General features: G+C 49.5%; 1 protein-coding gene across 1 annotated transcript; it reads left to right on the top strand.

Moving 5' to 3' along the window:
• On the top strand, positions 1–16,692 carry LOC108797745 (PDZ domain-containing protein GIPC1-like). Its single transcript, XM_018569398.1, has 6 exons — positions 1–124; positions 7,309–7,643; positions 12,573–12,758; positions 12,833–13,013; positions 15,678–15,815; positions 16,386–16,692. The coding sequence occupies exons 2-6, from the start codon at positions 7,359–7,361 to the stop codon at positions 16,535–16,537; spliced, it is 942 nt and encodes a 313-aa protein (XP_018424900.1). The 5' UTR covers positions 1–124; positions 7,309–7,358; the 3' UTR covers positions 16,538–16,692.
• Positions 16,693–16,989: the final 297 nt, after the last annotated feature.

Genomic DNA, 16,989 nt, shown 5'->3' with positions numbered 1-16,989 from the left:
GGCTTCTTCCTGGGGACACGCCCACGCTGACTAATGTGAGGAGAGTCACCGAAACCGGAAGCGGTACCGGGAGGCAGCAGAGACAGGCGGAAGTGGAGGGATCTCTCCGGTATTCCTGTGGAGGGTAAGGATGAGGGAGTGTGTTTATGTATGTGTGTATGACCGGAGAGCGTGTTCTTCTACCTTCCTGGACCTGGTGCACTGACATCACATAATGTATTCTCATAGTACATGCTAAGATCATGTGATGTGTCCCAATAGTACATGCTAACATCATGTGATGTGTCCCAATAGTACATGCTAAGATCATGTGATGTGTCCCAATAGTTGATGCTTAGATCTAGTGACGTGCTCCCATGGTACATGCTAACATCATGTGATGCGTCCCCATAGTACATGCTAAGGTCATGTGATGTGTCCCAATAGTAGATGCTTAGATCCAGTGATGTGCTCCCATAGTACATGCTAACATCATGTGATGGGTCCCCATATTACAAGCTAAGATTCAACGATGTGTACCCATAGTACATGCTAAGACCCAGCGATGTGTCCCCATAGTACATGCTAAGATCCAGCTATGTGTTCCCATAGTACATGCTAAGGTCCCACGATATGTTCTCATAGTACATGCTAAGCTCCCGTGATGTGTTATCATAGTACATGCTAAGCTCCTGCGATGTGTTCCCATAGTACATGCTAAGATCCCGTGATGTGTTCCCATAGTACATGCTAAGATCCCGTGATGTGTTCCCATAGTACATGCTAAGATCCCGTGATGTGTTCCCATAGTACATGCTAAGATCCCGTGATGTGTTCCCATAGTACATGCTAAGATCCCGTGATGTGTTCCCATAGTACATGCTAAGATCCCGTGATGTGTTCCCATAGTACATGCTAAGATCCAGCTATGTGTTCCCATAGTACAGGCTAAGCTCCCACGATATGTTCCCATAGTACATGCTAAGCTCCCGCGATGTGTTCTCATAGTACATGCTAAGCTCCCGTGATGTGTTCTCATAGTACATGCTAAGCTCCCGTGATGTGTTCCCATAGTACATGCTAAGATCCCGTGATGTGTTCCCATAGTACATGCTAAGCTCCCGCAATGGGTTCCAATAGTACATGCTAAGATCCCGCGATGTGTTCCCATAGTACATGCTAAGATCCCGTGATGTGTTCCCATAGTGCATGGTAAGATCCCGCCTGTGTCTCTCCTTCGGTCAGACGTTGTTGGTTGGACGGCTGTAGTTGCTCAGATTGGGGGATCATCATACGGTACATTGATTGGTAACACGCGTGTTCATACAAGAACGGTACTGTACGGAGTCAGAATCTGCGGTGATGGGAATCCTCCATCCATAAGGGGTGCCGGACTCTGGACTTTGAGATACATTTGTCAGGCTGACATTCTATTACACGGGTTCCCCAATCCAGGGGGGGGGGCGTGTCCTTCCCCATCCAGGGGGGGCGTGTCCTTCCCCATCCAGGGGGGGCGTGTCCTTCCCCAATGTCACTTCCAATAACATTGAAGTATTTTTAAACCCGATCGCTGTAACCTCGTATACGTGTCACATGGGATTGCCATTCCAGTTTCAGTAAAGTAACACCCGGTGCCAGGAAGTTCCTTGTTCAGGAACTTCCTGTAATGGGGTGACGGCTGTCTTCCATTTGCATTTGTGCTTCGTCACCTGTGCCCCAGGTTGAGACTGCAGGTGTCCGGGCCGACACACATTGCTCAGGTGTGGTCCATCGTTGTCACTATCAGGAAGCTGAGTCAGGACAATGATGTGCAGTTGGCACTGGAGCGAGTGCATAGAGACAGGAAGTGGTGGCTGACGCTGGAGCGAGTGCAAGGAGACAGGAAGCGGTGGCTGACGCTGGAGCGAGTGCAAGGAGACAGGAAGCGGTGGCTGACGCTGGAGCGAGTGCAAGGAGACAGGAAGCGGTGGCTGACGCTGGAGCGAGTGCAAGGAGACAGGAAGCGGTGGCTGACGCTGGAGCGAGTGCAAGGAGACAGGAAGCGGTGGCTGACGCTGGAGCGAGTGCAAGGAGACAGGAAGCGGTGGCTGACGCTGGAGCGAGTGCAAGGAGACAGGAAGCGGTGGCTGACGCTGGAGCGAGTGCAAGGAGACAGGAAGCGGTGGCTGACGCTGGAGCGAGTGCAAGGAGACAGGAAGCGGTGGCTGACGCTGGAGCGAGTGCAAGGAGACAGGAAGCGGTGGCTGACGCTGGAGCGAGTGCAAGGAGACAGGAAGCGGTGGCTGACGCTGGAGCGAGTGCAAGGAGACAGGAAGCGGTGGCTGACGCTGGAGCGAGTGCAAGGAGACAGGAAGCGGTGGCTGACGCTGGAGCGAGTGCAAGGAGACAGGAAGCGGTGGCTGACGCTGGAGCGAGTGCAAGGAGACAGGAAGCGGTGGCTGACGCTGGAGCGAGTGCAAGGAGACAGGAAGCGGTGGCTGACGCTGGAGCGAGTGCAAGGAGACAGGAAGCGGTGGCTGACGCTGGAGCGAGTGCAAGGAGACAGGAAGCGGTGGCTGACGCTGGAGCGAGTGCAAGGAGACAGGAAGCGGTGGCTGACGCTGGAGCGAGTGCAAGGAGACAGGAAGCGGTGGCTGACGCTGGAGCGAGTGCAAGGAGACAGGAAGCGGTGGCTGACGCTGGAGCGAGTGCAAGGAGACAGGAAGCGGTGGCTGACGCTGGAGCGAGTGCAAGGAGACAGGAAGCGGTGGCTGACGCTGGAGCGAGTGCAAGGAGACAGGAAGCGGTGGCTGACGCTGGAGCGAGTGCAAGGAGACAGGAAGCGGTGGCTGACGCTGGAGCGAGTGCAAGGAGACAGGAAGCGGTGGCTGACGCTGGAGCGAGTGCAAGGAGACAGGAAGCGGTGGCTGACGCTGGAGCGAGTGCAAGGAGACAGGAAGCGGTGGCTGACGCTGGAGCGAGTGCAAGGAGACAGGAAGCGGTGGCTGACGCTGGAGCGAGTGCAAGGAGACAGGAAGCGGTGGCTGACGCTGGAGCGAGTGCAAGGAGACAGGAAGCGGTGGCTGACGCTGGAGCGAGTGCAAGGAGACAGGAAGCGGTGGCTGACGCTGGAGCGAGTGCAAGGAGACAGGAAGCGGTGGCTGACGCTGGAGCGAGTGCAAGGAGACAGGAAGCGGTGGCTGACGCTGGAGCGAGTGCAAGGAGACAGGAAGCGGTGGCTGACGCTGGAGCGAGTGCAAGGAGACAGGAAGCGGTGGCTGACGCTGGAGCGAGTGCAAGGAGACAGGAAGCGGTGGCTGACGCTGGAGCGAGTGCAAGGAGACAGGAAGCGGTGGCTGACGCTGGAGCGAGTGCAAGGAGACAGGAAGCGGTGGCTGACGCTGGAGCGAGTGCAAGGAGACAGGAAGCGGTGGCTGACGCTGGAGCGAGTGCAAGGAGACAGGAAGCGGTGGCTGACGCTGGAGCGAGTGCAAGGAGACAGGAAGCGGTGGCTGACGCTGGAGCGAGTGCAAGGAGACAGGAAGCGGTGGCTGACGCTGGAGCGAGTGCAAGGAGACAGGAAGCGGTGGCTGACGCTGGAGCGAGTGCAAGGAGACAGGAAGCGGTGGCTGACGCTGGAGCGAGTGCAAGGAGACAGGAAGCGGTGGCTGACGCTGGAGCGAGTGCAAGGAGACAGGAAGCGGTGGCTGACGCTGGAGCGAGTGCAAGGAGACAGGAAGCGGTGGCTGACGCTGGAGCGAGTGCAAGGAGACAGGAAGCGGTGGCTGACGCTGGAGCGAGTGCAAGGAGACAGGAAGCGGTGGCTGACGCTGGAGCGAGTGCAAGGAGACAGGAAGCGGTGGCTGACGCTGGAGCGAGTGCAAGGAGACAGGAAGCGGTGGCTGACGCTGGAGCGAGTGCAAGGAGACAGGAAGTAGCTGGAGTGAGTGCATGGTGACAGGAAGTGGCTGAAGGAAATCGACATCTCTGTAAAAAGGATGAAAAAGCTGAATCCAGTATTTTATGGAAATGTTTATTATACACGGAGTTTCAGTAAATCATTTATTCCTCAGTTTAGATCACACTGGGGCATTGTGCGAAGGGACTTTCTGAGTCCTCTTCATGCACCTTCCCCCCAGCGCAGAACCAGTCTATAGACACGCTGACACAATGATTCTACAAGTGTTACAAAATGTCAGATTTCATTCAGAGAGTAGGGATTGTATCTTCTAGAACCTCCGGTGGCAGGAATAGCGCAGCATGTGACAGTAAGTAAAGCTGCCCTTTAAATGCCCCTCCCCCTCCCAAATGGCAGCCAACTGGCAAAATGCTCCAAGACCCCCTGTCACCACATCATTCCCCTCAAACTAAAATCTTCCAGTGAGATTATATGTGAATTGAATTTATGTTATGTACCTGTAAAAGCCCCGAGAGTGCTGCTGGGTGCCGCCATCTTGGATGTGATGTCAGCAGCACCGGCAGACTCAGAGCTGTCAATCAAGTGACCCTCTGTAGTATTCTCCTCGCTCCACTCCCAGGAGACAAATAAAGGGTAATGTTGGGAGGGGCAGAAGAGCTGGGTCAGCACAGAGAGTAGTTAAACACTCCCAGAATAGGAAAAGGATGTTCTAGGGAGTTATCTCATTCCTTTTATGTAGCGAGCGACGTCAGCCCATCACTTCCAACAACTTCCTGTTTTCCAAGCGTGCTGTGCGTCTCTTTGCATCACATCAAGCAGAAGGGAATCTCCAATTCTCAACACTACATATCCCATCATGCATTGCTTCCAACAAGCAATGATGAGGTTACATTGTTTATAAACATTGTTCAGATGTTAGAGAGATACAAAGTAACATTGTTTATAAACATTGATCAGAGGGAGATAGAGAGATACAATGTAATATTGTTTATAAACATTGTTTAGAGGGAGATAGAGAGATACAAAGTAACATTGTTTATAAACATTGTTTAGAGGGAGATAGAGAGATACAAAGTAACATTGTTTATACACATTGATCAGAGGGGAGATAGAGAGATACAAAGTAACATTGATAGTTTTGTATCTGCACAGTTTCATGTAACTGCAGAACAAAGGGATGGGCGTCCCTATTTAAACAATCTCCGTTAAAGTAAGCTGACAAAAATAAAAAAAAGTTTTTTTGTTTTTAAGTGAAATGTATTTCTATTTAACCCCTTATTATTAACCATTAGGTTACCCTAATCAGCACTTATTTCACTACATCCCCTTCCCCTTTAATTGTTATTTTCCTGCTACGTTTTTTTGCTTATTTCTTCTTTTTTTTTTTTTTATACATTCATATTTAAACTTTTTTTCATTTTTGTTTTGCTGTATTATTTGCTATTTGAAAGCATTAGAAATGTATCGCTGAATGAATAGGCTCGTGGTGGAGATGTGGTCATTGCTCTCTCAGCTCCATAAGCTGTGTACAGGGCGGGAACTGAGCTGGTTAAGAACATGGAGCAGATTTCGTCTTGTGACTAAAGCGACATGTTTGGTTTCTGGGTGTGATGAAAGTGTTCTCTAACCTCTGTGAACGAGCCTCTTCCCTGCAGCTGCGTTCTGCCCATCCGCCTGCAGTGCTGACTTCCTCTGCCTCACCTCTGCTGGACTGGAGCCTCCGTCCTAGGAATTTCCTATAGACCTGAATAGGATATTTGTCTTCTGGCCGCTCATCAGAGCAGAGAGGTGAAGCCCTGGAAGTTGGCATTATTCAACCTTCAGAGTGGTAGGTGGGAAACCCAGAGCAGAGAATGTCGGCATCCATTAAAGAGGACCTGTCAGCATAGAAATAGGACTGTTGCTAACGTATTCTTAATGCTGAAGTGTAATGTGCGCATATAATATCGTCTCTTGTCCCCCCCTCCCCACTGATTATTATTATTGTGGAAATTACCGTTCTTTAGGCCTTTTGTTGTAGACACTCACTTAGGGTTGCAGCTAACGATTATTTTCAAAATCGATTAGTTAGCCGATTATTGAGTTCGATTAATCGGATTTTAAAAAAAGTCTCCAGTGACCGGACTATTAGTTTGTATTGAGATTGTAGTCTTAGTTTATTTAATTGTTGCAGCTCTACAGTCACTATCCTTTGGTTGTTTATATGGCTTGGCAGTCTAAAAGTAAACTATTAGGAGAGATGACTGCAGTTATCGCAGCATGAACACATAGGGGACCATGGCGGCCAAGTTGGCAATTACTAATGTTATTATTATTATTATACAGGGTTTATATGGCGCCAACAGTTTGCGCAGCACTTTACAATATAAGGAAGACATTACAATCATCCAGTGCAGGGATCGGCAGAGGGGGGTTGCAGACACTGACCGGTTGGTTAGGTGGATGAGTATAGCGGCTGCATTCATGATAGACTGAAGGGGGAGGAGCCTGTGTAGAGGTCGGCCAATGAGGGAGGAGTAGCAATAGCCGAGACAAGAGACAACAAGTGGATCAGCATGCAATTCAACATTTTCTATTGAACACTCTTGTTTTCAAAAATACCTCTTTTGGGACCCAGTGACGTAATCGGGGGGTCTGTCTGCTGGTTTTGGTGGTAGGGGACGGCAGACTTCTGTACATGTCACAGCTCCCAGCCTTGGATTCTCCTTGAAGGGCGTTATATGACAGAATACACCCCCGGCATCCCTTTAGACGTGCCGCCTCCTCTCTGCTAGCAGCTCGGTACTAGGTAGACTTTAGCGATGAAGTCGGCTGATCAGTTGCTTGAGCATTCTCATCTGAAAGGAACTTATGGTGGTGCAATGATATGTATCAGAGAGTCGCACCAGGCGCCTCCTAGACCACAAATCTGTCCTTTTATTATCATAGCGTGTCACTTGGGTTCTTCTCCAATTCTTTTTGAAGGGTAAGTCCACATTCCCAGGCGAATCTTGGAACATGGAATTACCCCGACCAATCTGCCCCATCTGGCCTCCCCTACCCCCTGCTCTTACCTGCCCATGTTTGCTCCTACCCCTCTGCGGCTCCCGGTGTATGATCCGTACACAGGATTGCAGTCCTGCGGTACGTACTTTGTGACCGCGCTGACCAATTAAGCGCTTTTTATATGAAATGCACAGGGGACAATATACTGTAAAGCTCGTCCTTCATTTACAGGAAACCAGATAGGATTTGTATTGGGCTGATATTCCTATACACCGGGGGCCATGGAGGGGATTGGAACACCTGAATCCAGTGATTTGGAGGGGGAGGGGCCCAATACTTTTGGCAATATAGTGTGTATATTGATGCAGATCACTAGGAGAGCACTGATGTGTAACACTTTGCCTCATTATACCCCTCATCATCATCTTCTTTTTTTCTCCTCACAGTTTCCTCTCGGTTTGTCCACCTCTACTAGACCGCCACTTCGGGAGTCCCGATGCCTCTGGGCCTTGGACGCAGGAAGAAGGCTTCTCCGCTAATGGAGGAAGATGATGTGGGGGAACGCACGGCGTTAGGAGTGTCTCAAGCTGGCGGTGTCTCGGGTGGGTCTCTCTCGCCTCAAGCGCCCGGACTCCCGCCTCCCGCTCCTGCCCTGCGGCCTCGCCTGGTGTTCCACGCTCAGCTGGCCCATGGGAGCCCCACGGGGAGGATCGAAGGGTTCAGCAATGTGAAGGAGCTCTACGCCAAGATAGCGGAGGCCTTCAATATACCCGTTGGAGACGTGAGTACGAGACTGCTAAATACATTGGGGGCGGGGGGGTTGTAACCAAAACTGGTGCAGACAAAATCTGGAGCAGCTGTGCACGGCAACCAATCAGCTTCTCTCTTCTGTTTGTTCAGTTAAGCTGAAAGGTGGATGCTGATTGGTTGCCATGCACAGCTGCTACAGATTTTGTCTGCTCCAGTTTTGATAAATTCCCTTCAATACATCTTTCACTGAACAGTTTGATGCTGTTCTCCTGGAAGATATATAACAACGAAATCTAGTTATTCATGAAAAATCATTAACTATATATAATATAACCCGTTTCTACTGGCCCCTGCCGGCCCTTTCAGATTATCAGAGTGATCACATGATCAGGAGCATGTCATAGTGACTGATGCCATGTGACCGGGAGCAGTCAGCACACCACTAAATGGGAATGATATATTTGGCAGCACAACATACAGGCCCACCTCTGTGCTACCACATAGAAGTCTACAGCCAGTGCAAAGGGGTCAGCCTAGAGCTAGCGTTAAAAAAAAAAAAAAAAGGAAATGGCTTCCACTAATCCTTTGCATGGCAGCACTCCAAATGGGAGAGGGAGCAACCACACTGACTCAGTTATGGGTTCTATTGCTTTGTACAGTGCTGCTACTCTAACACAGTGAACATGCTTGCAGGAGGTAAGGGTACAGGGACGACCTCATCAGTGTGCTGGCCTTTCGTTGTCCAATCACAAATAATTTCACTAATTCAGGTAGTCAATTCCCCAGTACAGCCCCCTGCCTCCTTGTACATCATAGCCCTCTCCTCTTCTGGGAATGTCTAATTACTGACTGTGCAGGCCCAGCTACTCTGCTCAGTGGGGGGGTGGGGGGGCCACACACACACACACACGTAACCCGAATGTTGTCCCTGCATGTTCTGTTCTCAGTTTCGATGGTATATCTTCTGATGAAGCAGCCAGGGCCGCATTATGTGCACATTCATCCTCGTGTGACTTACCCGAGGAAGCGCCATCTAAGTACAGGGCGCAGGCAGATTCAGAGAAGACTGGGTGATATGCAGGTGTCATCAGGTGATTGGACACTGGCCAGAGCTACGAGGACCCTTATAGAACCCCTCCTACCTCCCCGCCTTGTGTCCTTGGGTAATGGATGTCGCCTTTCTACTGAGCGGAGATGTAGAATTGCTACCCTTCTTTCTTGTGGTACTTCAGTCAGGCTCTCTTGCTGCGTCCGGCCACAATATATATATATTGTGAAGCACTTATATTGTAAAGCGCTGCGCAAACTGTTGGCGCGATATAAATCCTGTATAATAATAATAATAATTTTAACTCCAGACCACTTCCCGGCCTCAACCAGGACAGTGGTCATGGGTGAACTTTCTCAGTGACCAGTGGCTGGCCCCCGGGGGGAAGGGGGTGCAGATATTTTTGATAACGGGGTTGAGTTTGGTTTTTGCCGTCACATTGATAGGGATCGCTGGTGTGACCCGGGCCTAAATTAAAAAATGATTTTCTGACTTCTGAAGACATACGTGAACTTTAGGGAGGGGGTCTCGTATATCTGCCTGAGCGCGTTCCGCAAATTCTAATAATGTGGCAAGCGTCCAGAATGATGCTGCAATAAGCGACTGGTTGATGATGGTATATACTGAGCGGTGCCGGCAGAGAATGACACTGTCTGTGTGAGCGTAGGGATCGTATTCATTCAATCAGCCGGGTTTATGTGTCGGGACGTGGGGTATGCTGTGTACAATACCTGTAATTATACCGTAAGCCTCGGATGTTGGTCTCATAAACTCTGCTGTGTGATGGACCTTTGTTGTTCCGTAGCTGACGGCTGACTCCCGGCTGCACGTCTCCAGCTGTACATTCATCGTTCTTCATTCCCTCCCCGCTCTCTCATGGGTGACCTTGCTTTGATGTATCATGGGTGACCTTGCTTTGATGTATCATGGGTGACCTTGCATTGATGTATCATGGGTGACATTGGATTCATGTGTCATGGGTGACATTGGATTCATGTGTCATGGGTGACATTGGATTCTATCTTTACACTACTTGAGTGATTTGGAGGTTTTTGGTTTCTGCATTTGAAGGGAACCTGTCATGAGGGAAAGACATGAGGTGCCATTGCTGACATCCTGCTGGTTGCCCGGCTGTTTCTGGCCTCGATGGATTCTAAATCACCGACCCAGACCTCCGGATCTGCATGCCTGCCACTGGTCAGTGACACAAAACATTGAAGATAGAGGATCAGCATGACAACCCGGCAACTAGCTATATCAGAGGGTGGCAAAGAATGACAGCCCACATCAAGCTTTCATAAGCTGGACACAAAGAGAGGTTTTTATACAATCTAGACCAGGGTGCAGCAACTTGGGGTGCCTTGTGGCTTCCTCAGGGGTGCCTTGAAATTTTCGTATCGTGCCATGTATATCCATGGTGCAAGCGGCCCGGTCACCAGCACCATGGAAATGATTTGTGCTAGTACAGATATTTACTAGCCAATTATGATATGTGCATGAGTCTTGGCAATATGGAGCTATCGCTGTTAGATTCAGGTGGGTGGAAACCTTTTTGGTAATCCATGTTGATTTAGCACCGTGCCATGTTGCCCAAACCTTACTGTATATGCACTAATGGAAGATCAACCAATATACGCAGAATATTCACTGTGTGATGGAACGCGTGAATGTCTGACATTCACCATGTGTATGGCCAGCTTAATCCATGGGTACTAGTGATGCTACTGCACTTAGACCAGGGGTGCCCACAATTTTTGTGTTAAGATTAAGAAATTAAGAAAAAAAAACCTCCCTCGCTCTCTCCTGGCTGTCTCTCCTCGCACTCCTGGCTGTCTCTCCTCACTCTCCTGGCTGTCTCTCCTCGCTGTCCTGGCTGTCTCTCCTCGCTGTCCTGGCTGTCTCTCCTCGCTGTCCTGGCTGTCTCTCCTCTGCTGCCCCCCCTCGCTCTGTCCTGGCTGTCTCTCCTCGCTCTCTCCTGGCTGTCTCTCCTCGCTCTCTCCTGGCTGTCTCTACTCCCTTTCTCCTGGCTCTCCTGGCTGTCTCTCCTTTCTCTCCTCGCGCGCTCTCTCTCTCCTGGCTGTCTCTCCTTGCTCTCTCTCCTGGCTGTCTCTCCTTGCTCTCTCTCCTGGCTGTCTCTCCTCGCTCTCCTGGCTGTCTCTCCTTGCTGTCTATCCTTGCTCATCCTCCTGGCTGTCTCTCCTTTCTCTCCTCGCGCTCTCTCTCTCTCCTGGCTGTCATTCCTCGTTTTCTCTCCCCGCTCTCTCTCCTGGCTCACCTTGCTGTATTTTGCAGTGTAAACTAATATTCTTTGATGTAATACAAAGCACTTCCACCCCCAGTATCCACCAGAAAGGTGTCGGGGAGCTCGGCTCAGCAGACTCAGGCTAATAGGGAATCATGTGTGCACAGCTAAATAAATATACCAACATGGAATAAAGGGGCCGCCATTCCCCCCCTTCCTGATCTCCCAACATCAGCTCTGGGAACTACTAGATCACCATCTACCTAATGGGCACCCCTGACTAGGAACATGGAGAAACCCGGCAACAAATACAGGTGAAACTCGAATAAGTAGTTCGTTCGAACGTTCGTTTCGTTTCGTTCGTTGAAGAAAAACATTTTTCCCCCTCAAATGTCACTTTGCAACGAATAAAAAACGAAACGAACGTTCGAACGAACTACCGAATTTCGTCCGAATCCGAATTGACTTTCACACCCGAATCCCGAAAAACGAAATAACACAAATCCGAATTTAAAACGAAACTAAACGAATATTTTGGCAGTGCACATGTCTAGTTGGCATTACGGTTCCCTGATCAGTGTCTGTAGACCAACTGGTAACCGTACTGGTTTCTAGCTGGGCCTTGCTGGATACCCCAGTACCTGAGACTTGTTTTAGTATTGTATAGTAATGACTGGGGATGCACCGATGCCAGTATTGAGTACGAGTACCGATACCAGTGCCGTGTGCCCCGATTTATCAACAAGTCGGGCAGCCGATCATCACCCGTCTTCCTGATAGAACACTGGCTTCCCTGGCAATTGGAAGAACACCGGCTTCACTTGCCGAGGCTGCCTGGCTTCCTGACCAATCAGGAAGCCGGGCGGCAGGTCATTTTCGCCTCCCAGCTTCCTGATTGTCTGGGAAGCGGCTTCATTTGCTGCTAGGCAACGTGGCTCCCTGACCAATCAGGAAGCCGGGAGGCAAGTCATTACGTGGCGCCAGGCTGCCTACCAACAAGTGAAGCCGGCTTCCTAGCCCATCAGCTGGGAGGCAGGTCATAACCAACCGCCCGCCTTCCTGATTTGAAAGGAAGCCGGTTCCATGCTCCCTCTGCACTCCTGATCAGAGGGAGATTTCCCTCTGACCCGAAGTTCCGGTATTGGAGCAATTGGGCGAGTAAGAGTACTCACCCAAATACTCGGTATCGGCATCGGTGCAACCCTAATGCTTACCTTAGCACTCTTCAGAAGGACCTTTGTCAACAGGCTTTTGTTTGGTTCAGATGGGTTTTGCATTCCCATACAGGAAAAACCTGCTTAAATCTGGTCGAGTGCAGGTCAGGAGGTCAAGTGCAGGTCAGGAGGTCAAGTGCAGGTCAAAATGCACTTGGGCGGATCTCGACATCGATGTCGGGATCCGCTGCGGCGTCTCAGTATACCGCGAGCTGTAGCTCCCTATATACTGAGCTTAGGGTGACGGGAGGACGCTAGCTTGTGTCCTCCCGTTACCCTAAGGAGAACTATGGGGAAAAGCCCTGACCCCGTAGTTCTCCTTTAATGAATTCTGAATAAACTCGGAAGCGTCTCACATCAAACCAATGGCAGCAACACCTGTTCTTGGACACAAGCCCTAATTTTCTTAATACTTTTGTTGTTACTCTATCGTTACCAATGCACCTTCCTCCACAGGTGATGTTTTGTACCTTGAACACTCACCGGCTGGACATGGACAAACTTCTGGGTGGTCAGATAGGCCTTGAGGACTTCATCTTTGCTCACATACGAGGACAAAAGAAGGAGCTTGAGGTGTATAAATCGGAAGAATCGTTGGGTCTCACGATCACGGACAACGGTGCTGGTTATTCCTTCATCAAGGTGCTCCTCTTCGTGTGTTGACTTCAACACTTCCAGTTTCCTAGTCTTTGTCTAATGATATCTTTTATCTACAGCGCATCAAAGAAGGCAGTATTATACACCGCATGCAGCTTATCAACGTGGGGGACATGATCGAATCCATCAACGGGAAGAACTTGATCGGTAGTCGTCACTTTGAAGTAGCCCGGGCCCTGAAAGAGTTACCGCGAGGGAGGACCTTCAACATGAAGCTCTGCGAACCCAGGAAGGCGTTCGGTAAGTACAGCAGTTTATATTATCGGTGATCAGCTGCAACCAACGACGTTGGAGGAAAAAGTACCCAGACTGGGGCTGCAACTAATGATTATTTTCATAATCGATTAGTTGGCCGATTTTTTTTTTTTTAATTTTTTCGATTAATCGGATAAAATACAAAATTCCGTAGTTTATTTAAAATACCCTGTTTCCCCTGAAAATAAGACCTACCCCAAAAATAAGACCTAGTACTATTTTTGGGAATTGCATAGAGCTGCAGCTAACGATTATTTTCAAAATCGATTAGTTAGCCGATTATTAAGTTCGGTTAATCGGATAAACAATAACATACATTTTTAAAAATGGCTCCAGTGATGGGACTACTAGTTTGTATTGAGGTTGTATGATTATAATCGATTATGTTGATTAGTTGTTGCAGCCCTAGAATTGCAAAAATATAGGACCTACCCCGAAAATAAGACCTAGTTGTGACCATTCCCGGGTTAAGGTACGGCGCCCCTGATTGCCCTGATCACCATATTTGTGTACATGAATAAGTGTGGATTGTTGAAAAAAAAAAAAAATAAGACCTAGTGTGTTTTTTTTGAGCCAAAAAAAATATAAGACAGTGTCTTATTTTCGGGGAAACGCGGTATAATACACAAATGCCGCGTTACAGAACCTAAAGTTTACTTTAGAATGAAACGTAACGCACATTTTTTTTTGAAATCGTACTGCAGTGGAACGCTCACACTGCGGACGGGAGGCGCATAATTCACTCGCTGCTGTTCGGCTCCTATGAGAATAGGCCAAATGGCAGCAAGTAGCATGCCAGAGGTTCGGCTCAGCCGATCCAGATGTTGGATCGGCTGAGTCGGAACGCGTTCTTCACTTCGGCTCAGCATGTTCGGCTCACTTCACTTCGGGTGGGTTACTCACTCGGCTGCTTTGTGAATAACCCTCAGGCCCCATTCACACTGAGCAACATGAAAATCGCGCGACTTTGAGCGACGAGCGATATTGAGCCACGTGTTGCGCGACTTATTCCTATTGGGCTGTATGCAATCAGGAGCAATATCGCTCAAAATCGCTCGAAAAAATGTGTAGGAGCGACAAGCTACCAGCGACGAGCTACAAGCGATATTGAGCGACAAGATGTGAACAGCTCCATTGATATGGATTGGAGAAGCTACATAGAGCGATATCGCGTGGAAATATGAGCGATATCGCTGCAAAAATCGCTCAGTGTGAATGGGGCCTCATGGTGTATTTTTTTTTTTGCAGCGATAAAACCGCATGATGACGCATGTCAAAGAGGATGCAACACATAGAATTACATAGACATTAAAAGAAAAAGCGAGCACTGCGATGCATTTTAACAATAGGTTGCAGTGCACATGTTATACACACAATAACGCACGCTGCATGGTGTGTGTGAACGAGCCCTTTGCTGCCTCTGTATGAAGCCATACAGTGTTCTTATGCTGGACCCTCTGTCTTGGGACCGAGACCTTTTATCACCTCAGTACCCCCATACCTGGAGCTACGGATCTCTTCCTATCTGTCACATAAAGCAGTGGCTGTAGTCGCACTCTTCCTGATGGAGCCATGCGTGTAGCACAGTAGTCACTCTACAATAAACCCGGGTGTAAAGTACACACCATAAATTCATGGAGTGTCATGCGTGTCAGTTAGAGCTGCAGCTAACGATTATTTTCAAAATCGATTAGTTAGCCGATTATTAAGTTCGATTAATCGGTTAATTCGTAATGAAACCGAATGTAGAATATTGTGGTAGCATTTAGGGGGGTGCTGTGTTTTGGACTTGGTGGGAGCGGGGTACATTACGCAAGATGCTGGATATCTGTACTGGAGTTTACGGAGAGTCTCTTAGCCAAAATATTGACATTTGATAACATCTAGATGTTGGGGGATGTGCAGTGCCTTGGGATGGGGAACCCTCAAAGTACTTGATGTTTGAAGTGCATTGTATGTATGTGTGAATCATTCTGAGGTATGTATAGGGTGTGGGTAGGAGTAGAGTAATATTTGGGGTTGATTTTCCAAAGTGGGGTATGAAGTGAGGGAGGGGGTACAGCAATATTTGGGTGGATCTGCTATGGTGAGTACAGGGTGAGGGAGGAGGTACAGTAATATTTTGGGTGGGACTGCAGTGGTGAGTATGAGGTGAAGGAGGAGGTATTTGGGGTTAGGCCACCAAAGTGGGTACAGGCTGAGAAAAGGGGTACAGTAATATTTGGTGTGGATCTGCAGTGGTCGATATAGGGGGATATTTGAGGTGGATCCACCATTATGAGTCAGGAGGGGGTATGATAGTATTTGGGGTTAAGTTGCCAAAGTGGGTACAGGGTGAAGGAGAGGGTACTCACCCTGTAATATTTGGGGTGGAACTGCTATGGTGGATATAGGGAGTGTAGTTGCCAGGATATACCGCTCTGGTGGGTGCAGGAATGGTGTACAGTAGCATTTGGGGTGGAGTCACTGTGGTGTATTCAGGGTGGGGGGTGGTGGGGTAATATTTGGTATGTGGTCACTGCGGTGTGTACAGGGTGAGGGATGGGTAGAGTAATATTTTGGGATGGAGTAACATTTGGGGTATGTATTAAGGGATCAGTGGACTCACCTGAACAATGGACATTTCAGAATGTGATCATGTGGAGTGAAATAACTGGTTTCTAACTCCATTGACTTCCTGTATTCTCTCCCTTCTTGCTGTCCAGGTGTCTGTCATCGAGGAGAAAGCCATCCAGAAAGTGGACGACCTGCTGGAAAGCTATATGGGGATCCGAGACAGCGAGCTTGGTGAGAACTAAAATACTACGGCTACTATAGGAAACTTTCCCTGTTTTTACTCAGAGGGTACACTTTTTAAAGTGAGCTTGTGCTGCTGGGGAGGGTGGCAGTAAAGTGAGCCCGTCCTGCTGGGGAGGGTGGCAGTAAAGTGAGCCTGTACTGCTGGGGAGGGTGGCAGTAAAGTGAGCCTGTACTGCTGGGGAGCGTTGCAGTAAAGTGAGCCTGTGCTGCTGGGGAGGGTGGCAGCAAAGTGAGCCCGTACTGCTGGGGAGGGTGGCAGCAAAGTGAGCCTGTACTGCTGGGGAGGGTGGCAGTAAAGTGAGCCCGTACTGCTGGGGAGGGTGGCAGCAAAGTGAGCCTGTACTGCTGGGGAGGGTAGGAGTAAAGTGAGCCTGTGCTGCTGGGGAGGGTGGCAGCAAAGTGAGCCCGTACTGCTGGGGAGGGTGGCAGTAAAGTGAGCCTGTACTGCTGGGGAGGGTGGCAGTAAAGTGAGCCTGTTGCTTTGCTCGTTTCGGCTCCCGTAAAGAGTAGAGAATGTGTATTTGTTGGATATTGACTCGTCTCTTCCGTTCCTCACAGCCGGCACCATGGTGGAGTTGGGCATCGACAAACATAACCCCGACGACTTCTCACAGGCACTGGACCGCACACTAGGAGACTTTGCCTTTCCGGACGAGTTTGTATTTGACGTTTGGGGGGCCATTGGCGATGCCAAGGCTGGACGATACTAAGCTACTTTTAACTCCTTAATCTCCTCCGAAGGGGATCAATCTGCTGCTGCCCCCTCCCCCCCATGCTCTTCTCCACTACCCAGTTCCAGGAGACGCTCCTGTAATGACATCACTGGAGTGGGATGACGTCACAAGGGCTAAACCACTGTAGACTTTTAACTGGAGTTCCTGCCCTGCTGGAATTTCCTTCACGCTCGATCTGCCTTTTAGGTCTTTCACCAGAACTGCTCCTCACACTTCTGAATGTGGAGAAGTTCTCTCTGTTGGCTTACCTTATACTATGGATGGCTGAAGGAAGAGGAGGAGCCTGGGCACTGAATCTCCAACGGGTGACTTCTTATATCCCGGCTGATGTGGGTGATTTGCTACTAAACCTGGGTTTTCAGACCACGTTGGCCAACGTCCTCCCCCCATTGCAGGGCTCCCAGTCTCCTCTGCTGTAACCTGGGGTC

Source organism: Nanorana parkeri, unplaced genomic scaffold (genome assembly GCF_000935625.1).
Source record: "Nanorana parkeri isolate BGI_ZX_2015 unplaced genomic scaffold, ASM93562v1 scaffold1330, whole genome shotgun sequence".
In the NCBI taxonomy this organism is placed as follows: domain Eukaryota; kingdom Metazoa; phylum Chordata; class Amphibia; order Anura; family Dicroglossidae; genus Nanorana; species Nanorana parkeri.
Note: the sequence above shows the minus strand (reverse complement) of the source record. Positions and strands in the feature narration are given on the sequence as shown.

Coding starts and splice junctions, on each gene's coding strand:
- LOC108797745 (XM_018569398.1), top strand. CDS start 7,359: ATGCCTCTGGGCCTTGGACGCAGGAAGAAGGCTTCTCCGCTAATGGAG. Junction 13,014..15,677: donor CGAACCCAGGAAGGCGTTCG/GTAAGTACAGCA, acceptor ATGTGGAGTGAA/ATAACTGGTTTCTAACTCCA. Junction 15,816..16,385: donor GATCCGAGACAGCGAGCTTG/GTGAGAACTAAA, acceptor CGTTCCTCACAG/CCGGCACCATGGTGGAGTTG.